This window comes from Microtus pennsylvanicus, chromosome 15, assembly GCF_037038515.1.
Source record: "Microtus pennsylvanicus isolate mMicPen1 chromosome 15, mMicPen1.hap1, whole genome shotgun sequence".
Taxonomy (NCBI): domain Eukaryota; kingdom Metazoa; phylum Chordata; class Mammalia; order Rodentia; family Cricetidae; genus Microtus; species Microtus pennsylvanicus.
In genome coordinates this window covers 32,218,128-32,241,837 of record NC_134593.1, presented here as the reverse complement: position 1 = coordinate 32,241,837, position 23,710 = coordinate 32,218,128, and the positions used below count along the sequence as shown (strand labels likewise).

Genomic DNA, 23,710 nt, shown 5'->3' with positions numbered 1-23,710 from the left:
TTCCCTGGATGCTGGACTATCTCCAAGGCAAATAAATCCTTTCTTCCCCAAGTAGCTTTTGATCATGATGCTTTGTCACAGCAATACAAAGCAAACTCAATGTTAATGTCTAGCCATATTTTAGGGGGCAGTTAAAGGAATCTATAGAACACATTGAAACCAAAATCAGTGAGTTTATGCTGATTTTCCTCACCTCTCCATCAGATGTTAGGACCAAAGAGTGATAAGACCCACAGGCAACCTCAATGACTTGTTTATTTGACAAGTTAGTAGAGATATGACAGGGCAGTAAACCATGAGTCGCTGTCCCATTGCCCAGCTGGCTATATGCATTGTGACCCCAGGTAAAGACTTCTCCGTCTGAAAACAGAAGAAAGATGGTCAGCCGTCACAACACACACCTCTACAAGAGACCACAGCACACGCCTCGGTGCCCACACATGGGAACCAGTACTCAGCTGCAAAGGTTGCTCGACTTCCCGCTTCCAAATTCACTTCATGAGAGCGTCTATTCGGAAACACAAACTGCCTTCTACGTCAAAGCAACACCTGGAATTTAAATCTATGAGGTTAAAGAATAGCTAGAAGAGAGTTTCCAAATTAAAAAAAAAAACTAAGAGAAAACAGGACATTTGCTGGGCAATGGTGGCACAAGCCTCCAGCACTCGGGAGGCAGAGGCAGGCGGATCTCGTGAGTTCGAGGCCAGCCTGGTCTACAAGAGCTAGTTACAGGCTCCAAAGCTACAGAAAAATCCTGTCTCGAAAAACCAAAAAAAAAGGAAACAGGACATTCAAAGTCAAGAGCATAAGATGGTCTTAACTTTTCTGGGTCTTCATTTCTTTAGAGAAAGATGACCAAATTAATTTTAAAATTGATTATATTACTTGTAAAATTATAAATATTTAGAACATATGTGCAATTTTATGGATAGCAAAGTGTATATGCACAAAACATAGCATGTTTCCCCGAAAGCCCTACCCATATGCACCTTACATGTGAGAAGTTTGTTTTCTGATTCTGCACTTTGAATAAAGGAATCTCACGTGTGTCCTGTCATCTGTGCTTTCTACCACACTGCCTGGGTTATATTATGAATGACTTTATTTGACTGTCTGGTTTAATTTTCTTTTGTGGTATATAAATTGCTCTAGAACCTATCCAATGAATGTTAATTCAGTAATTCAATTGTTCACTGAGTCTTTTCCAATCTCTCTGATGTCTGTAGACCTTTTATCCTCTGTAGATATTTTGCTCTCTGTAATTCTTGTCTGATATTCCAACAGCTCATGTTTAATAATCACCCTGTCTGCCACTTCTACCGGGTCTCGCACATCAGATCCCAGAGGAGGTTGTTGTTTGGGACTGAGCTCTTGGTTCTGCATCAGCCAGCGTGGGTGCTCACTTGTGCTTGCTTTCAGCCAGCAAGGCTACATTGTTATCTGACCTGAGAAACCAAGAGGCGGAGAGTGTCAAGAGCCAAGCTCCTAAACAGGACAGCCTCAGCCTGCCAATCCCCCGGCTCTCCTGACCTGTAATCCTTCTCTTCCAGAGTACAGACTTTAGCCTCAGCTGGGCAGCCGGGTGCTCTAAAGCAGGACAGCTTACAGACTTCTCCAGGTCACTCCACCATTCTCTTGGCCTCTCCTAACCTGACTGCTAAGCCATCACTCTAGCCCCAGATTGTAGCTATTTTTTAATGAAGAAACGGTCTGAATAATCTTTCCTGTTACTGGAAGCCCCCAACCAAATGCCCAGAACTTAAACCTGAAAGGCTCAGTTTAATTCTAAGGCTGTGTAACTCTGAGTTCATGAAGTAGTCTGATGTGGGAGTGTCATATATCAATCTGTTGATTTCATTGGCTAAGAAATAAAGAAACTGCTTGGCTCATAGCTTAGAACATAGGTGGGTGGAGCAAACAGAACAGAATGCTGGGAGGAAGAGGAAGTGAGCTCAGAGACTCGACAGCTCTGCTCTCTGGAGCAGAGAGACGCCATGCCCTGCTCCTGGGCAGACGCAGACGCAGGCGATGAAGCTCCGACCCAGGATGGACGTAGGCTAGAATCTTCCCGGTAAGACGGGTGCCCACAGATTATTAGAGATGGGTTGATCAGGATATCAGAATTAGCCAGTAAGGGCTAGAGCTAAAGGGCCAAGCAGTGTTTAAAAGAACACAGTTTCCGTGTAATTATTTCGGGTAAAGCTAGCCGTGGGGGCGGCCGGGTGCTGGGGACGCAGCCCCGCTGCTCCTATTTCAACAGTAGTCAAGAGAACGTTTTTCTCTATACTATTAGAGCAAACTTCTATCAGTCACTACTCAATTTTAGAATCACACAATGCTTAGGGTGATAAAGGAACCAACATTTGCTCTCTCAATTTGCAGGCCAGGAATCTAAGATCAAAGTGTAGGCTTCCTGCGATCCAAAGCAAGCAGAGTTCTCACACAGTTACACTTACTGAATGGGGAATGGAAGGGCTGGTGTATTGTCTTCCATCCACTTAGTCCGCCCTCCCCCGTGTTAAAGTACCGTACTCTGCTATTCAAGTACAGTCATACATTGTGCTGCCCAGTGCATGGCCAAGCCCACAGGGCAGGCAGCTCTCAGTCAGAAAGTCTGCTCTCAATGGCAGGCAGCCTGGTCTTATTTCTTAACAAATAAGCAATGCCCCAAACCTAGCCACTGAATTCTGATTACCTGTTGTTGCAAGGACAATGTGTGGGCCACTCCCGTAGCTGAGGCTGGCTATCTTTTTGCCAGTTAAAGAATCCAGTCTCTGGGGCTCAAGGGTGCTCTGAATGTCACCTACCCCCAAACAGCCACTGCAGTTTGTGCCGAGCACAAAAATCTGTGGAAAAAACACTCAGTTCAAGGAAGCAAATTATGAAATGTCTGTAAGTTACCTCAAGCAGACTTCCTGAAGCAAACTGCCTTCTTAGAAAATAAATTAAAATTGCCTTTTCAGCCAGGTGGTGGTGATGCATGCTTTTAATCCCAGCACTTGGGAGGCAAAGGCAGGTGGATCTCTGAGTTCAAGGCCAGCCTGATATACAAAGTAAGTTCCAGGACAGCCAGGTCTAGAGGAACCCTGTCTCAAAACCAGCAAAAGGAAAAAATTGACTTTCCACACTTGTGTTTAGAAGCTTCATTCTTTCCTTCCCCCAAGGTCATCAACTTATAAACCCATTCCTAAAACTATGGGTAGTTAGTTGAATGTTTTCCTCAGAATTACCTCGTCGTTGACTGTGGTGTATAAAACTTCATTGCCAGCACTGCCGAAGACACAGGCCTGACGAATCAACTGCAGCTCTTCCTCAGAACAAAGGGAAAAGATCGGCCACTTCCCCACATCCAACATCTTCAGGGATGACAGGGTAGCCTGGACTGGCTGAAAGGAACAAGGATTATGTACTGAGACGTCCAGTTAAACAAACAAACAAAAACATTCTTGGGCTCTTATTTCTGCAGAGTAGAGTTAAACTGGCTTGAGGAGGAATAACCCACATGCAGTGGTGTCTGTCGCTGAGAGCCGCTCACTTGCTGCACGACTGCTCATAGCCCGCTCTCCCATACAGGGTGCTGGTGGCTTGGGCAAAAACAGATCTCAAAGACACCCAACTCATCCAAGTCTGGACCTTGGCCGGCTGAATGTTAGCAACACATTAAATATTGGCTATGGTTTAAATGTAGCTGTAGAACCAGGCTGGTTAAGCAAACACAGGCTGGAGGAAGGAGCATGGCCGCTACATCTGCTGTTCCTAGGCACGGTTACTCTAGCAAACAGAGGTAGGTCCCTGGGGGGTGGGGGAGATGGGAGAATGGCTAACAGTCTAACTCATGCATTCTGGCTAACAGTATAATTCTCAGGTCTTCTAGGTTGTCCCTCAGGAAGACCCGACCTTCCCTTCATTCATGGGGTTCTGGTCTGTAAACTGGCTCAAGTCTGAAAACTGACCGATGGGCCATGAATTCCCATTACTACAATCAAATGTAGCATTCTTTCCTTTGTTCTAGAGTCTTGTGCATGTACAGATGAAATGAAAGCTCATGTTAATCTACCTCCTCCCAGGGAACACCATTACTGGTTTGTCAGTCTCAAAGGTCCAAGGCGAGTTGTGCCATCGCGATATTCACTTTCCCTATGCTGCCATCATGGGCCAGGCCACTGTGGACATGGCTTGGCCTAGGGTGCCCATGCAGGTGGTAAGCATGCTCATCTTGCCTTTGGCAATTCTCTGCTACCTCCGGGCCCCTGCTGCTCTGGGGACCAATTAGTCCATCACATTTAATTCATCCAAATGAGCAGCAGCATCTCCCACTCTAGGAAGGGTGACAACACAGCCTTTGAACGTGCTGGCATCCCTGTCACCAATGTGCGTCTTATAGTGTTAGTGAAGGGCATGGCTTCTGGGCCCTAAGTGAAGAAAAGCTGCCTATGGATGGCTGCAAGTCCCTATGCCCAGCTCTCCGACTCACGTCTCCCCAGGCACATCGCAAGCTCCAGTGCCAAGAATGTTAGGTCCTACTCTCCTATCTGGGACAGCAGCGACAGCTGTCTCTCCTGTTCAATTCTGATGCAGCAGCTACTGTTTCTTCTGTTACTTTTAGTACCAGAGCATTTTGCAATGGTATCAGTGGGTGTGCAAGAAAAACTCAAGTTGAAATCAGTCATTGTCTTTAACTCTCACATACAAGAAGCTCCAATTATTATGAATGTGTAGAACAGGTCCCTACCTTCATTGCGGGCATTTCAGGAAACTGATGCCTTGATATGGTAATGTTAGATTAATTTGGAAATCAGAGTTGTTATACAAAAAAGAATTCTTTCTAGAGATGCTCTGTTTACTGTCAAAGTTGGACACAGACAACAGAACTGCAGAGTGAGATTTTAATCTAAGCATCTATCTTAAATTGCCTACCTCCTCATATCATGAAGGAATCATACTTTGTAAGAGGTCTGCTCTATTTTTTTTCCTTCTGTAAATTTTAAGAATGACATTTGAAATGCTGTGCAAGGAATCTAAAGGAGATGCTACTAGTGGTCTTCTACCATTTTATATATTACTCTAGTCCTCGCAATAATCACACCATAGACTTTGCTACATCCGGTCAGTTCTTTCTAGGTGGGTGAGAACAGAGGCCCATGTGTCCACCCTGCACCTGAGTGCTGAATAAGTTCTCCTACGACAGTGCTGGAGGCCTCGAATCTGTGCAGCCTCCTGAGACCTTAAATGGCTGCTTGGCATTCATTGCCAAGATGCAAAGATTGGCTACTACCCCAGCTGTTTCCCCTTTTCAAGCTTGGTTTTGGATTTTATCCTGTCCTTTGCTACAAAATCAAGTGGCCCCCTGAATACTAAGAATCGAGTGGTAAATTCCAACCAGTTCCTAAACACCTGTCTGCAAGTCCTAAGTCTGAGCTTTCCCCTTGGTCAGCTTGTACAGACGCACACAGTGGCCAGGCCATGACTCCCTGACCACTGGGATTCTGGAGTGTGAAGGACGCTTGTGCAATCTGCATTTATTAAGAGATGGCGCTGAGCAGGAGAATACCGGGTTTGGTAGAATTACTGAATTAAAGATGCAAAATAAGACATCACCATCCCCTCCCAGGAGGTCACAATCTACTGAAAAGCAGCCACAAATAGCCTATGTGCGCCAGACATGTGAATCTATTGCTTTTCAGATCTGTCAGACAGCTAGATGCTCGGCAAGAGTCATCACGAGACCATTCGTAAGTCTGTGAGGGAACTATTACACAACGAACTACTGATAGTCAATTTATAAATGCATAGACTTTTTGAAGAAAAGATTTAATATTAGCTTCATGGAATTACAGCATTTTGTCCCAGGACACTCAGGAGACCATGTACAGAGGTTTACTGCACAGCACATGTAGAAGTCTTGATCCTGTCAATCATTCTGTGTGCCAGAAATGACTTCACGCGAGTCTCCAGCTGCCCTATGCCAACCATCGGGCGAGGGGAAGGCAGAAGAGCTGCTGTGCTGGCTGCTTTTCCTATCAGTCCGACACAACAGGTAGGGGCATCTGCGAAGAGGGGATCTTAACCAGGAAGATGTCTCCATAGGGTTGGCCTGTGAGCAAGTCTCATGGTTGATATGGGAGGGCCCAGTCGGCTGTAGGCAGTGCCTCTGCTGGGCAGGTGATCCTGAGGTGTATAAAAAAGCAAACTGGGCAAGCCAGGAGCAAGCCAGTAAGCAGTCCCCCTCCATGGCCTCTGCATCAGCTCCTGCCTTCAAGTTCCTGCGCACTGAGTTCCTGCCCTGGCCTTCCCAGTGATGATCTGTGATATGAAAGTATAAGAAAAAATAAACCCTTTTCCCCCCAAGTTGCTTATGGTCATCACGCTGTTTCACAGAACAGAAACTGTAACAGGGACAACTGGTCACTAGCTAGAAAACGTGGGGAGTTGAACTCATCCAGGAAATAAGAACCTTGCAACTGTCGCCATTAAGATGGTGTCTGTTGAATTCAGTTCCAGGGTGACCCAGGTCCCCGCCTGACCACACGACCACTTCTGCGGTGTTCCTGTGCCACCTCATTCATACCCCATCCACTACCCGCACCTGTAGCTGGCATCTCATTGATGATGATGGTAATGAGATGTTAATACCCTGTCAGGGAGAACTAATACAGAAAATGTGCCCGCCATGAATCAGAAACTAAGATACATCCTATTAGTCTGACTGGACTTGGAACAAACAGACTCTGTATCCACTGGGAAATCCACTGGGTGACCACACTGCACATGACCACAGCAACTGCCAAGCTGCTACAGTTCAGCGGAAATACAGCCTACATAGGAAAATCAAAATGCCATGTCGGGCATGTCTCATAAAACAATGGCTAAAAAATGTAATGCCTCACCTTTTGAGGATTTTCTAGCTGCAGCATTATATGTATATGTAGTAAGGGAATTTCACTGCTGTCTCTGTGAATTAATTTAATTTTATGAACTCTGTTCCCAGGACAAATTAGGAATTTTTCTGTGAACACCGTGTATGTGTGTGTGTGTGTCTGTGTGTGTGTGCGCGCTCGCGCGTGTGTGTAAGAGAGAAAGAAACACATATAGCCATGGAGGCCAGAAGAGGGCCTCAGGTCCTCTGAAGCTGGAGTTACAGGTGACTGAGTCATATAGCAAGGGTTTGGGACCCAAACTCTGGTCCTCAGCAAGACCAATAAGCACTCATGATTGCTGAGCCATTTCTCCAGTTAGCCCTATCTATTATCTTCTAAGTCTCTCAGTTCTATTATTAGTTTTCAAGCTACGTTTACAAATTCCTACAAGGGTTCACACACCAGCATTCATGTTAGCATGTGGCAGGATTTCAAAAGTTTGGCTGTTCTGTACACTATGCTACCTCTATACAATATCCACTAGATACAGGATGGGGACAATACCCACTGGATACTGCAGAAAGGGGGGTCACTTGTTGGTTCCTGGCTGCCTGGCTAGCTTAGACCCGAAATAATCACACAGAAACTGTACTAATTAAATCACTGCTAGGCCCGTTAGCTCTAGCTTCTTATTGGCTAACTCTTATATTAATTTAACCCATTTCTATTCATCTATATATCACCACATGACAGTGGCTTACCAGCAAAGTTTCAGCATGTTTGACTCTGGCGGTGGCTCTATGGCATCTCTCTGACTCTGCCCTTCTTCCTCCCAGCATTCAGCTTAGTTTTTCCCTGCCTACCTAAGTTCTATAGGTCCAAAGCAGTTTCTTTATTCATTAACAGTTACCACAGCACACAGAGGGGACTCCCACATCGGGATACAGGATGGGGAACAATACCCACTGGATACTGAGTGGAGAACAATACCCACTGGATACAGGATGGGGAACAATACCCACTGGATACTGGGTGGAGAACAATACCCACTGGATACTGGGTGGGGAACAATATCCACTGGATACTGGGTGGGGAACAATATCCACTGGATACTGGGTGGGGAACAATACCCACTGGATACTGGGTGGGGAACAATATCCACTGGATACTGGGTGGAAAACAATGCCCACTGGATACTGGGTGGAAAACAATGCCCACTGGATACTGGGTGGGGAACAATATCCACTGGATACTGGATGGGGAACACTATCCACTGGATACAGGATGGGGAACAATACCCACTGAATACTGGGTGGGGAACAATACCCACTGGATACTGGGTGGAAAACAATGCCCACTGGATACAGGATGGAGAACAATACCCACTGGATACTGGGTGGAGAACACTATCTACTGGATACTGGATGGGGAACACTATCCACTGGATACAGGATGGAGAACAATACCCACTGGATACAGGATGGAGAACAATACCCACTGGATACTGGGTGGGAAACGGTATTCTCTGGATACTGTATGGACTTAAGCTGGTTATCTGTAATGTTCAGATGTGATGGAAAGAATAAAAGAGCACGATGAGTTGGAAGCATATCTTCTGTGACTATTGTTTTTAATGCTTTTCAATATTTGGGAAGGGAGTAAACATTATTCCTGTAAGGGTCATCATCTGTGGGCAGAAGCCTATGTTCCTTATCAAGTTCAAATGCCACCATCCCAGGGAGCCCTTCCTCAACCCGCAGGTGACATCTGTTCATTGCTGGCCCTGTCCACATCCTATATCCCCCACACAATTATTTATTGTTATGTCAGGCATCACACTGAAGCCTCTCCATAGAAGACTCATATGATCTCACTGCTCTTCTCACCAGCTGAACAACAGATATGGTTCATGCAACAAAATATGCACGCTACAAGGCATGCTTTTTCTAACCTTGCCACTTTCTCCATAGAAACCAGGCAGTTCTTCTTCCATATGGACTCAGTCCTGTGCAGTCCCTGAGGAGAAAGTACGTGGTAAAATCAAGAGCCCATGCCAAGGTACACAGAAAATTGCTTTAGTAAGCAAGTGTCTGCATTCCCTGCATTTGGAAGGCTAAGGAATTACAAAGAAGCCTAGGCAACAAAGCAAGGCCCTGTACCAAACAAACAAAATGACTTGGCTTCTAATTAACAGAGAAAATAAGTCCCCAAATGGTGAGTGGGTGATGGGGGTAATTTCTCAACAGCTATAAGTTCTATACGTAGTTTTCAGTGTTCAGGAACTCTTAAGGGGATCATCCTGAAGTCTGGGAAGGTCATCCTGCAGAAGGAGAGGTCCTTCTATCTACAAGGAAATTAGCAGAAACTTCCATCTCACAGATGACTTTTCTACGGATAGAAAAAAAACAGATTCTAGACCTTGGTCAACTTTTCTGAGACTGGTAAGTTCCAAATCACGGTGAAGACCAGACTTATGAATTCTCAGCTCCTGAAGAATGTATGACCTGCTAAGCTGAAAAAAACAAAGGAGAAATGAATAAAAAGGGGGATAAAATGAATGAATGAACAGCTGAATAAATGAACACAGCTCTGTTGTCCTGGACTTCAGCGACAACCAAGGGTGTAAAGCAAAAGCCATCAAGTATGGAGCAAGAACACTGAATACTCTTTCCTTCGTCATTCCCTGTGTCACATTAAAGTGACAGCAACAGGTGAGGTGACAGCAGGGGAAGCCCGACTGGAAGACATGGTTTAACCACGACACACTAGCTATCACACAGCTAAAGGCAATATAAATAAAATAGTATTTCCCTCCAAAAGTCAATTTAATAAAATTATATTTAGTAACATTTGTTTTCTGATTTATTAGGTTTGCTCCAATTACTTACATGCAATGCACATTGCACTTTTTTCTTTAATCACAGTGTTTTACCTGGTATTTGCTGCAATAGAGCTAGAACTAGAAAAAGATAGACTAAAAATGGTACATTCCTTTAATCCCATCACTTGGGAGACAGAGGCTAGCCTGATCAACAGAGATAATTCAAGGACAGCCAGGGCTAAGCATAGAAACCCTGTCTCAGAAAAAAACAAAATAACAACAACAAAAAAACAAAAAAAATCAAGCCAGCCAGTGGTGATTAAGGATAAAGAGATAGGTGGATCTCTGTGAGTTCGAGGCCAGCCTTGTCTACAGAGATAGTTCCAGGACAGCCAAGGCTGTTACAGTGAAACCCTTTGTCAAAAACAAAAAACAACAACCAAAAATTCAAACTGGGGTCAAATGTCACCACACCCCTTATCAATGTTTTAATAGCCTTGGTGACATTTTCTTCAATTTTTTTTCCTCAATTGTAAGTAGGTCTTATAAAGAATAATGTATCCAGAGCATCTGAATTTAAAATGAGGCCAGTGAATAGTAAATGATTATTACTAATGTTTGGAGAGCCAATTTTAAAAAGACACGCTTATATATAAAGGTAACTTAGGGACTGGAGATGAAATTCAGGGGAAGACTATTTGCTGACCCAAAAACAAAACTAAAAGAGATCACTTTCTCTCTGGTAAATGTCTATGATTTGATCTGGAAAACCATTTTTGCCATATTAAATCAGCATCACACATTACAGCACTTCTGCACAGCTACTGAAATCCTCGCTTCCTTTAAACCCAGCCCAACTGCTACTGCCGTGGCTCCTGAGTAGCCGCACAGGCTGGGCCTGTATTTCCACAGCTCCTACTTCTTTCTGCAGCCTCCAAATGCACATGTTCTGCCTCACACCCATTACTATTCTTGTGGAACTTCTCTATGAATGGGATCGCTCTTCCTTTTGTTACCAAATACACATATTACTCAGAGTAGAACAGAATGTATATGCTCAGGTACTACAAAATAGGGCCAGACAGGGGGAGCTGGCATAGGCACCCTCCCGCACCCTATTGCTGGGGAGCAGATCTAGGACTGTGCCCAAGCAGAGCAAGCATCCTCACTGAGCTACAGTCCCTAGCCTAAGGACTTAAGGGCGTCCCTATCCTCTTTTGGCAGCAGCCTCAGTGGAAACACTTGCAGATTTAACACTAAATTTACTAGAGTAAGAAGAGGCATCTGGGCTTAGGAGCAGAGTTCAAGGAGAGCACTGGCTTAGCATGCACGAGGCTCCAGGTTCAATGCCAGCACCACAGAAAGAGAAAGGAGAAAGAAGAGACAAGCAAGAGAATGGTGAGGAAGAGATGAAAAGAGGAAAAGAATTCAAAGGTGGGGAGGAGGGTGATGGAGAGAAGAAAGAGGAACAAACACAGAGACAACTGCCTCCCCCACCCCTTAGGTCTCCCATCACTAGCAGGAAGGGGATGTTCATATATGCTAAGATCGGTGATTAGGAATCCTGAGCTCCTGAAAGTAGAAAAAAATGGCTCCTTTCAGTGTCTTTCTTTGATCATTTTGATCACAGTATAATCAACTCTTTAAAAATGTTGGTAAAATTAGTCCATTCTGTTTATTGACCTGCTCAGGTTAAAATGTAACTGTATGCAAGGCATATGAAAATTACACATTCAGAGGAAGTATTCATAAGAATCAATTAGGATTAACTCTAATATTAATATAATTTTATGTTATTCAGTGTTTATTAGTCAAAATTCAAAAATAGCTTAAAGACTAACTACTAACACGAAATAATGCGAACATATGCCCTAGTTATGTTTTTCAAAAATGGTAAACTTGTTTCCACCACATCAAAGTGACACATACAACAGAGAAAACCAATTTTTGCCACTTGGGGTACGGTGTGTGAAGGTTATAGCTGCCTCATCCTGTTACCTGCAGGATTCTTATGCCATTAGTAACAGCACTGTAAACCACATCCTGTTACCTGCAGGACTCTTATGCTATTAGTAACAGCACTGTAAACCTCATCCATGGCGTGAAAAACACTGGCATTTAGCGTGCAGGTCAGTACCTCATTGAATCTTTGCAATATCCAGACAAGTAATCGCAGAAATAAGGCACAGTCACTGTCTCCGTTTCAGGGTAACCCGACCCACAGTAACCATCAGTAAGATCAGAGCTTAGAATGAAACCCGGGAGTGCTTGCAAAGCTGCTGCTCTTGGACCCTCTCAGCAGGCATGTCCAAATGTCACCCATCAGCTGCAAGCATGACGCACAAACAGCCGTAACTGTGGCCTAACCCAAATTCAAAATTACAAAATGATCATGAGATTTGTAATTTCTTTGTAATTTGAGTGGTTCTTGAGGATGGACCTTGTAAATGATGACATCATTTCTCAAGCCCACAGCTGATTTGCCTGTCGTGTTGAGGGATCATAAAGTTTTCCTATGTTCATCTCAAGTGCTTTTACTCCATACACAATGGCTAGGAACACTCCCTCCCAAACATCTGTACCTGGTTGCTGCAGAGTTCCGGAGCCCAAATTTGGTCCTTCTAGATCCTTGTAAAGCTGTCTTCTAGAAGAGAGTTAATGTGGCTGAAAATATAAACACATGAATAAATTCTATTAAAGAGATGAAAAAGGAGAGTATGCTATTTTTTTCAAAGTTAACAATTTATTAAAGGAAGCTGTTTCTTAAATTACATCAGCTCTCTTATTTAAAAAATCAGCAGGGAGCCGGGTGGTGGTGGCACATGCCTTTATTCCCAGCACTCAGGAGGCAGAGGCAGGAGGATCTCTGTAAGTTCGAGGCCAGCTCAGTCTACAAGAAAAAAAAAGATCAGCAGAGGTACTCAAATATAAAATATCAAAAACTTAAAATGTAACTTTTGAATATTTTTTTAAGTTCCAAGACAGGATTTTAAGAGTATGAACAATGAAACTGAGCAAAAATATTTTTATTAGAGAAACCTGGTTTTTGGTTTTGGAGACAGGGCCTCACTTTGTAGCCCTGACTGACTGGAATTCACTATGTAGATGGTACTCTAAATCCGCCTGTCCCCAGCATACATGTGCCGTCAGGTCCAGGCACTAAGTAAAGTCTAACTATGCTCTTCAACAAAAGAGAAGCCCATGGACTATAGAAAGGGGCAAACTTCACACTTCTATAGGCAAAGGAGACTTCCGTTTGTTTCTTCATTGGTTACTGAGACAGGGTCCTTCGGTAGAGCTCAGGCTGGCTGCAAATTAGGAATTCTTCTAAATCAACCTCCCCAAAGCAATGTTGATAGGCACAGGCCTCTCAGCAAGAGCTTTCTTAGCTAAGACATGAAGGCGTGCATTATCTGTGAGAAAGTGTAAGGTACTGCACAGTTTGGGAGATGGCTGCAGCACATGGAACTGACCGCGGCCAAGGGGCTAAACGGACAAGGGTACAGGCTACTCACAGAAGCCAACAGTCACACTAAAAGCTACAAGTTCATCACAGACACAGTGAGTTCAGCCTTACCCACCAGGCCCACAGAAGTAACCCAGGAACAGTGCCCAGTGACAGTGGAGACAAAAGCACGCTGGTGGAAGGCTAGAGGAGCACAGATTACTTCAGTCTCAAGAACGACGCCAGGGTCTGGATCACCATGACATCTTTTGCGTATTTTGGGTTTTGGTGTTTTTTTTTATACATATATGAAGTCTGTTATGATATGGATTACAACATTTCCCCCAAACTCATGTGTTCAAAGTTTGGTTCTTAGTTTAGCAGTTTTTGAAGGTGGACTTTGGGAGGTGACTGGATTGAGAAGATTCTAACCTTACCAAGAGATTAATTGCTGAGCTCTTAGCTTCAGGAACTAGAGGAAGATGATGGAAATCTTTAAGAGGTAGAACCTAGCAGGGGTGGTGCACACCTTTAATCCCAGCACTCTGGAGGCAGAGGCAGGCATATTTCCGTGAGTTCGAGGCCAGCCTTGTCTACAAAGCAAGTTCTAGGACAGCCAAGGCTACACAAAGATACACTGTCTTGAAAAACTAGAAGAAAAAAAAAGTAGGGCCTATTTGGAGGCTCTGAGGGCATGTCCTGGAAGGATGTGTATCATGTATGCATATTTAATTTTTTGTGTATGGGTTTTTTATATGCATGTTTGTCTGGAAACCACATATTTGCCTGGTATCTACAAAGGCCAGGAGAGGTGCTGGATCTTTGAGACTGGAGTTAAGAGGTGGTTATGAGCAGTCATGTGGGTGCTGGGAATTGAACCCAGGTCCTTGGAAGAGCAACCAGTGCTCTTAACCACTGAACACCTCTCCAGCCCTAAGGGTAAATCTTATGCTTGGCCCTTTGCTCTCTGTATATCCAGGCTGCCAGGAAGTAAGCAGTTCAGCTCCACCATGTGCTCCTAGTGAAATGTCATTCCTGACCATGGACCAAAAGCACAGGCCTAAACCATGAGCTGAAGTAAGTCTTCCTCTGCCTAAACCATGAGCTGAAGTAAGTCTTCCTCTGCCTAAACCATGAGCTGAAGTAAGTCTTCCTCTGCCTAAACCATGAGCTGAAGTAAGTCTTCCTCTGCTTAAACCATGAGCTGAAGTAAGTCTTCCTCTGCCTAAACCATGAGCTGAAGTAAGTCTTCCTCTGCCTAAACCATGAGCTGAAGTAAGTCTTCCTCTGCCTAAACCATGAGCTGAAGTAAGTCTTCCTCTGCTTAAACCATGAGCTGAAGTAAGTCTTCCTCTGCCTAAACCATGAGCTGAAGTAAGTCTTCCTCTGCTTAAACCATGAGCTGAAGTAAGTCTTCCTCTGCTTAAACCATGAGCTGAAGTAAGTCTTCCTCTGCTTAAACCATGAGCTGAAGTAAGTCTTCCTCTGCTTAAACCATGAGCTGAAGTAAGTCTTCCTCTGCTTAAAGGTTTTACTCGGGCATTTCGTCACAGCAACACAAAGCTGACTAACAGATCACTGATACAAAATTTCATAAAATAATTCTTATCCTCCTACATGAAATAGGAAGTCTTTTTCTTGTTGTCTATACAGCTCTGCTATTCTGCCCTTCGCCATCCTATGCCATTCCATCATATTTCAATGTTAAAAAAATGTTAAAATGACTTCACCCTGTTTTGAAAAGAGCTGACCTAGATGAACCCTGTAGTAGCAGAACTAGAGAAAAACTCCTAAGGAAGAGTAAAGAGGTAAGCAGGATCTGCCAACAGGACTGACAACCTGAGGACAGACATACCATGTATCAACTAACAGGAATTCTCTAGGGGCTGAGGAGATGACTCAGTAGTTAAGAGTGCTTCCTGTTCTCCCAGAGATTACTGAAGCTCACAGCTGCTTGCACTCCAGGTGCAAGGGATCCAACACCTTCTTCCAGTTCTTCCAGTCTCTTTGTGCACCCCCCACCACACACACACTCACATTTAATTTCCTAGATTTAGCAACGTTGAACAAATCACTACGTCACGTAATAATACAGATGGTGTAACAGACCATTTGGTAAAGCCCGGAGCACAGAGAAACAGCCCTCGTTACTACAGTGCAGATGACATGATACAGGCTGGGCTTTGCTGGGAATTCTCATAGAAGTTTTGATGAAGGTAATGCCAAAGATAAAAGACTCCGCGTAATTATATAACAATGAATTTGTATATTACCACTTTTCCAATCACAACATAATGCATTGAGAGTCACTGTGCTAGTACGCACATATAATACATATAATCCCTGCCTGCCCTTAGGAAGATCAGGAGTTCAAGGCCATCCTCAGCTGCATGGCCAGTTCAAGGCCAGCCTGTAAGGGGGATAAAGTTAACCAATATTAAAATTGGAGTACCACCATTCTGACTTTGCTTTTACTGGAAACATGAGAATTTCATAAAACATTGATAATGATGATTCATAAGCAAAGCTTTCTTCTGCCATTTTAAAAATAAACTAATACTATAGAATGATGCATGCCTGGCAAGGAGAATCTGAACTAGGAAAAAAAAGTGTTTAATATCAGTTATGCTCTAAATTGGCTTCCAGACATCCCTGCTTTCTGCACAGGAAGGCGGTGTTTCTGGAGGGCGTGGGGGAGGCTGATATCCATATTGGGGCAAGTCTTCAGAGTGACAGTGTCATAGCACAAGTAGGCCTCTGTGTTAGGAGATGACAGTGGGATGTCCTAACTGTCCTACTGCAGGTCACACCACTGGTTCTGCCTCTCCCATCCGCTGTAGGGCTATGACTTGGCTCACGTATATATTCCATAGTAAGCTCTGCAATCTGCATCCCCATCTGCTGTAGGGCTATGACTTGGCTCACATACACATTCCACAGTAAGCTCTGCAGAATAGTTTCCGCTGCGTTTCCTCATTCAGTTTAAAGTAACAAAAATAACATTAAGGGATCTCAGGATTTGATCTACAAGCCAAAATGAGAAAGGAAGACATCTCATTTCTCTCAGTGGAAGCTCCGTCCCTCTCTCTGCCTTCCAAGCTCACAGCTGGACACTCAGGAGCCAACAGCTGGACACTCAAGAGCCAGCGGCTAAACACTCAGGGGCTAGCATTCCAGTGTTTGACTAGTAAGTCTTCAAAGCCAAATAAATATCAAGTAGGATCATCTGTTGTATGGTATTTTTTATTCCAGCTGTTTTCTTAAACATGCATCACTTAATAATCTGTTTCTAAGTTACCCTTGTTTGAGACAGACAACTGATTTTGTATTTTGCCAGTTTTCTCTTATACTGTTAGTAACAATGTAGTCAAAGCCTAGCAGACAAAAGATAGTCTTTCTAACATGACAAATCCTCACAGAGAACAGGATCATTCATGTCCCCGTACAAAGAATAAACTGTACATAGACTGTTGGTGAGATAATCAGTGTACTAAGTGTGTCCGCAACTCAGTGTGGCACACATTACCTGGGAAGAAGTGACGGGAAGGGAGCTAAACTGATTAGAGAACACATGTTCATTGGCCAAGTTACTGCCTGTATTCCCAGTGACTGGAAAACAAGTATATAAAAGAACAAAACAGAAAACGGTACTGTGAAGACAGGAAGATCAAGCTCTCAGGTGATGTGGAGAGCCATAAGAGCTAATAGGCTAGTTAACCAGAGGCTTCTCCATACTGAGAATTATCTATCAGAAGTGGTGCCAGCCCTCGGGAGGCAGAGGCAGGAGGATCTCTGTGAGTTTGAGGCCGGCCTGCTCTACAAGAGATAGTTCTGGGACAGGCTTCAAAGCTACAGAGAAACCCCGTCTCATAAAATCAAAAAAAAAAAAAAAAAAAAAGAAGTGGTCCCAGTAAAAAGTAAATGGGGGCAGGTTTTTCGGAGAAGTCTGAGAGCTGTTTTTAAATTCAATTCCATGAGATCAGCTCTAAGCCATGCTTGAGGAACATAATGTGTAAGAAGTTTCCTTGTGATACATAAAGTGATGCTACTGACAAGTTCTCCCGCCTGAGACACTCTCCTCAAGGAGGCAAAGAAAGGGTTAAGCAAAGTGGTAGGAGGGGCACAGTTTATGGTAGCAGTGTGTGAGGAAGCTGCAGACAAAGTAAATGCCTGTTTGCTGAGTAATTTCAAAGTGTCATTCTCTTTGGGGGGGGTGGCACTGCCTTTAATCCCAGCATTCAGGAGGCAGAGGCAGGGGGCTCTCTGTAGTTCGAGGCCAGCATGGTCTACAAAAGCTAGTTCCAGGAAAGGCTCTGTAGAAACCTGCAGAGAAACCCTGTCTCAAAAAATTAAAAAAAAAAAGTATCATTATCAATCTTTTATTAGTGCTAACCTTGAGTTACAGGTAATATAAGTATATAAAATAATAAAACACAGCCTCAATTGTCATGTGCATTGGTTGTAATTCAGCTCCTCTTGAATGAGATGCTGGCAGTCCCAAGTGGGAACAGTAGAAGAAAAACACCTAACCAGCTGGTGGTTGCACTGGGTGCTTATAAACAGGCTGACAGAACTACACAGAAGCCGCAGCCAGCACACCCCCCAAGGAAGCAGTGCTGCATGATGCGTAGGAAAAGCAGTACACCGACTTGTGGGGCACAAGTGGTTTCCAGTTTCACGGTGAGGTTTGGGGTGAATCAGCCCACAGCAGTGCTTTAGCAACCATCTTCAGATTACTGAGACCAACAACACTGATAATACCGATAACAAAATGTTGTCTCCAAGTGGGAAAACAGTCAACATAAACTATAAATGTTACGTTGCTACATGAATGGCATGAACTGACACAAAAAGCCATTTAAGATTTAATTTCTTATACATCCAATGTTTAAATAGATATTAACAGATGTTGTAACTATTATCCTATTAAAGACTCTACAACATTAATTCATGAACACAGTAGACCCTCTTGACCTCCATCTGTTTCCTCTTGAGAATCCTTCCATATACATTTGCTGTATTATAGACAACATTGCAGTTTGGCCACCATTCACTAGCACCTGTTAGCTCAAAAATGTATGGGGGGACACCCAATACATATTAACTTGGGTTAGGTTAGCAAAGCTGATGTTAAAAGCACACACTTCGGTGTCAGACTGATATTTAATAGTCTATTATGATTTCAATTTCCTGGAGATCATCATATTGTTAGGAGGAGGTCACCACGTGGAGACACGTGTTCCTTCCAGATAAGGAACGCTAGAAGGATGGAGAGGGGCAACTGATCTGCATTCCCACATGGACCGCCTTGTTTTCAGCCTTGAACAGAAGGACCTCAACTCCTCTCTGCCACCCTGATACTCCTATTCCCCATCTCCCGTTCCTGGACAATTCTGGTTTGTAATAATGCCAAGTAAACTTTGAAAACAGCAGTATCTAGTAACCATTCTAGTCTCAGAACTGTTAAAACTGAAATTAAATATGACAACCTCCTGTGGACAAAAGCTAATTAATAGAGTTCCCTCCATCTATACCTCTAGAGTAATAGCCTCTTAATGCTTGAACATGAAGTGTCTGTGACCTACTTTGCTTAAGTAAAAGACCTCCGAGGAGACACCTTTCCTAAAACAGGTTCTTCTCCATCAGTGTCTTTCTCCAAGTCCTCTACAGTCAAGAGCCGATGGCTGCTTACATTTGTCTGGCTCATACAGAACCTCTCCTAGAGATCGCTTGTCATCCCTATGACTCAATGTCAGAGGAAATTAAGAAGCTATTGCAAGGTACAGTAAGCCAGGGTAAGTGGGACTGCTGCAGGATCCAAATCCATCAGTACCACACTCTGTGAAAGCTCAAGTCACTTGTAGAAACTGTCACATGCATACGGGCAGGGCACATTCTCTTTTTACTTTCAATCAGACACAGAAGAAACACCCGATGTAAATGCTGTGTGGATGGCTGCTATCCCTCCGGGCTTGGCACCTGGAACCTCAGTACTAGAGAGGCTGAAGCAGGAGAATCCTACTAAGCTGTTTCAGGACAGTCTGGTCTAGTGAAAAAGAGTGAAATCATGTCTTAAAAGAAAAATTTTTTAAAAAGTTGATATTCTTTCTTGTTTAGTTAATATTGATCACCCCACCCCCAAATTCTGTATGTTCAGTAAAGGTGTTTTCTTAATATTTCCAATTCAAGGTTTGTTAAATCTGTGGTTGCAGAATATAAGGCTATGGTAAGTTGGCGCTATAGTTTTCTGAGTGTATCCATAGCGGTTAGCTATGAGAAAGATTCTGGTCTCTTCATTAGCTGTGGTGAATTAAACCGAGAAATCCTGATAGGTTCATCTCTTACCTATAGAGGACGGTGACATCTGCCATAGTGGCAGAGCTGCAGGCCTCAGAGAGCATACAAGTATTTCCTCCCTAATAGGACTTTTTCATTCCACCACAAACATCACCTTCCACAGTCACCGGGTTGTTAAAAACACAACTCACCTCTGCACTCTCAATTCATATTCCATTTTCAGAGCATTTGCCACTTCCTCCCTGGCAAAATTATCAAATGTCGGTTGCTCATCATCTCTGACAAGAACGTAGGCACCAGAGAAAAGTGATCTTTTTTATTCATTGCTAAACCCTGAACACCTAGGATAGCATCTGCTATGAAAGAAAAATGCCACACGAGTCCAAGTTCTGCACAAAGTCCCTCTAAAGGAAATTAGGTTTCGGTCTAACGTTCACTCAGTTAACAAATACCTTGAAGTAATGAGAGGGGCAGACACAAGAGAACCATAGACCATAGACGTGGGTAACATCAGATAGCCATCGGGGCTACAAAGCCAAGAAGAGGCTAAGGGGTTGGAGAACCAGAGCAGGGGCTATTTTAGATGGGAAAGTTCTCTCTGAAGTGACGCAGTTGTTTCAAGACGTAAAGTCCCCCGCCATGTGACCGTGGAACAAATGCGCGGGCTCTGGAATGGTGGTCCACTCAGGAAGTCCCCGAACAGCAACAGGGCCTGCATGGTGGGGGTGTTGTGTTTAAGGCGTCATTTCAGTGGCTCTGGTAACATGCATGGGGCAGCTATTAATGAGAAACAAAGACGTTGTGTGTCATTTCCTCCAATGCATTCGGATTCTCCAAGCCACCGAATGTCTGTGCCAGCACATCGCACCAGACTACAAGCACAGAAGTAACGGCATCCTTAGGCACTCTCCACAGCAGCCCCTGGCCTCGGAGTGAAACTGGCTTAACTACACACTGTGCCCAGTAAGGTGACAGACTTTACTAGGAGGATGCAAACACAGAGGAACCCAACGACCGGTAATCAGCTAACACAGAACATAGGCGATCTTGCAAAGTTCCACGGGGCTGTTTGTGAACTCGATCACTTTTATTCGGCTCTGACAGGGATTAAGTCACTAAACAACGGTTCTGGCAGGAGGGAAGGTATTCTAAAGAGAGACACTTGTGCGTCTCCCTTTCAGCTTAGCAGGCTTTGGATGCCAAGGAATTGTGAGTGGAGCTGAGACAGGATGGGTCGACACCTGGACAGGGCCCTCTTAGGCACATCTCCTGTCCGCTATTTCCACCTCAACTTCAAGCTAGGACCTCCCAACGTGGCCACATTGACTGGTTTTCACTACCGTCTCAAGTGGCCCTAATGTAACCGAGCACCAGTTCAGGGCAACCGCAGGGTGTGCTAGAAAGCATCTTTCTTTTGTGTCCTTCCTAACAGTCTGGGTTAAATCTTTACCTTGTAAAGAACAACGGCAAAAAGTCGGCTCTAAACCTGTCTTCAACTCAGGCGGAAGTTCCATCTCCGCCAAGGAGGGGCCCGGGGAAAGTTTGCAGCCTCTAAACCCCTCCACTTCCGGCCTAAGCAGAGCCCAACAGGCAGCCGGCTGCGAAATCCTAGGGCAGCTCCAGGCCTTGCACGCCATCCCTCCACCTCGCGACCTACGGCCTGAAGCCTGAGGCGCCACTGAGTCAGCGAGGAGGTTCCGGGCGGAAAGATCGGGAAACGGGACTGCTAGCTCCCCTCGTGCTGGGAAGGGATGGAGACCCGGGGGTGGGGGTGGGGGTGGGGGCAGCTTCCACCTTCCCCCACCCCTCCCAGCTGGAACCGGGAATCCCAGAGTCGCTCCCTGGCTTGGGGCGACGCCAAAAATGGACCCTCGGCCAGGCCTGCACGCATGCGCAGTGATACGTGGTCCCAGGGCCCCCGGGAAGGGACGTGAACCCAGAACCGCGCCACCGACCTCGCCCACGGGGCTCGCGCGTGCGCGCCGCGGCCCCGGCCTGCGGCCTGGGTGGGATGGAGGCTCGCCCAGCCCCCGCAGCGGCTGCGCACCGGGCCGGCGCAGGGTGAGGCCTCCGCCCGGCCTTCGTCCCCGGGCCCGCCGCCCACACGCACGCTTACCTCCGTGCCGCTTCGCTCCCGGCAGCGGGGACTGCGCGGCCGGGGCCGGGAACATTCGAGACTTGGCGCCTCCCCCTGAAGCGGCCCGGCTCGGCGGGCAGCGCTCGAGTTCAGCCCTGAGTGCGGGGAGGAGGGGGCCGCGGGGTGGGAGGGAGGAGAGTGCAGGGGATCGAGGGGAGGGGGTACCAGGAGGAGGGAGGGGGGCTGAGCGCGGCACCCCTCCTCCCTGTTGCAGCCTGGCCTCGGTGGGGACCCTGTGCCCAGGGAACCTGTGCCTCTCTAGTTTTAGGTGTTACAGGCGTTCATTTTTCTGCTTGCTGAGAAACAAGAGCTTGCGTGCGTGCGCTAGTCCGGTCTTACCAGATCCATCCTGGAGGCCGACCTCATTGTGTGATAGTCGAGGACTCAAATCGGTCCGATTTTAAAATGAAGGAAATTCTGTCACTTGGGACGATGTGGAATGAACTTGAAGGATGTTAAGCAGAGTAGGCCCCGGAAGAATACTTACGGATCTCATAGAAGGACCGTTTAAAAAGTCTCACCAACAGAGTAGGGTTCCTGGGACTAGGGAAAAAGGGACACTGATCAAATTTCAGTTAGGAGGCACAAGCTCAAGAAAGCTACTGTACTACATAGTGGCTACTGTTACCAACTGTGTACACCAGAAATTGCTGAGATAATACATAATTTTGGAACAGAGTCTCCCTAATAGCCCTTTAGGCTCACACTCCATAACTTCTCTCCCCTCCTCTCCCTGCTTGATTTTGCCATCAACGCAGTGTATGCATATATCAAAAAATTGTGCACTATAAATACATATTTGATTTTCAGTTGAAAATTTAAAAGAATATCTTATTTTCTTGACTTCAGTTTTTCATGGTACATGATCTCGGCCCACTTAGAGGGGAGATAATGGCGATCAGGCACATTAGAGGTGAGGCTGGGGCTCGTCATCCCAACCCTCCTCTTTTACCCGTTGATCATGTGGTTTCTTGCCAGATGAGTCAGAAAAGTAGGTCAAATGATAAGGGCCTTAGCAGTGTAACTGCTGCCTGGGCCACAGAATCCGCAAAGGGCTTTTTGGAAGAGGTCCGCATGATTCTGTCTTGAGTAAGTTTACTGACTGGAGGCCAAAAGCTCAGTGTAAGTAGAATACCAACAGTCCTTGAATTTAGTACAAAAGCGAGCTGGGCTTACAGAGAGGAAAAAAATGGATTCCGGATAATTTTAGAAAATGAAATCAAGACTAGATGTGGAAGGTCAGAAAAATATTTGAACCCCGTGTCATATGTTTCTATGGACTCCAGATTTTCACCTTTAAAACGGAGCAGGAGTCTGTTTAATATTTCACATAATATGCTGATAGCAAGCCCAACAAAGATTACATATATTTTTAAAAATCGTTAGTAGAATATCAACAAATAAGATCCAACAATAAATAGCATGATGAATATAGGGATTATTTCAGTGGTATAAAAATGACACAATGGTAGCGGGCGGTGGTGGCGCACGCCTTTAATCCCAGCACTCGGGAGGCAGAGGCAGGTGGATCTCTGGGAGTTCGAGGCCAGCCTGGTCTACAAGAGCTAGTTCCAGGACAGGAACCAAAAGCTACGGAGAAACCCTGTCTCGAAAATCAAAAAAAAACAAAAACAAAAAAAAACCCACAATGGTAAGAGTTGGTTTTTGTTTGTGTGTTTGTTTGTATTTTTTAACGTAGTCCTGTTGTCCTGGAACTCACTCTGTACACCAAGCTGGCCTCAAACTCAGATATCAACCTGTCTCTGCCTCCTAAGTGCTGGGATTAAAGTTATGTGTCACCACTGGCTGTTTTGTGTAAGGCTTGAGTGCTGTGGAATAATCCTTCTGTACACTGTGAAGATGTGTCGCTCTCATTGTTAATTAGCTGATTGATTGATTGGCTAGGCAGGATTTTCAGGGCAGAGAGGGCATTGGGAGAAAGGAGGGCAGAGTCACAGAGAGGCAGAGAGAAGCAAGATGAATGTGCTATGTTGAAGAAGGTGCTGTTATTGGAAAGAGGGTAGATAAGAAATATGAGTTAATCTAAAATGTAAGGGTTAGTTAGTAACAAGCCTGAGCTATGGGCCAAAAGTTTATAATTAGTAATAAGTCTTAGTCTTGTTATTTGGGAGCGACTGCTGGGACACAGAAAC

General features: G+C 44.9%; 1 protein-coding gene across 10 annotated transcripts in view; it reads right to left on the bottom strand.

Annotated features, from left to right (window-relative positions):
- The window catches only part of Rcbtb2 (RCC1 and BTB domain containing protein 2), a 39,197-nt gene extending 17,138 nt beyond the window's left edge, over window positions 1-22,059 (bottom strand). The window contains exons 1-7 of one of the 10 annotated variants that reach the window (XM_075949993.1): window positions 21,897-22,059; window positions 12,261-12,342; window positions 9,276-9,369; window positions 8,809-8,873; window positions 3,231-3,386; window positions 2,696-2,846; window positions 194-360 (exon numbers count right to left, since the gene is read on the bottom strand). In XM_075949993.1, coding sequence (XP_075806108.1) covers window positions 194-360; window positions 2,696-2,846; window positions 3,231-3,386; window positions 8,809-8,850 — 516 coding nt within the window. In that variant the 5' untranslated portion in view covers window positions 8,851-8,873; window positions 9,276-9,369; window positions 12,261-12,342; window positions 21,897-22,059. Of the gene's footprint in view, window positions 1-193; window positions 361-2,695; window positions 2,847-3,230; window positions 3,387-8,808; window positions 8,874-9,275; window positions 9,370-12,260; window positions 12,343-20,870; window positions 21,319-21,536; window positions 21,856-21,896 lie in introns of those variants that run through there. The other 9 variants (XM_075949991.1, XM_075949992.1, XM_075949998.1 and 6 more) reach the window with 9 other exon arrangements.
- Window positions 22,060-23,710: the final 1,651 nt, after the last annotated feature.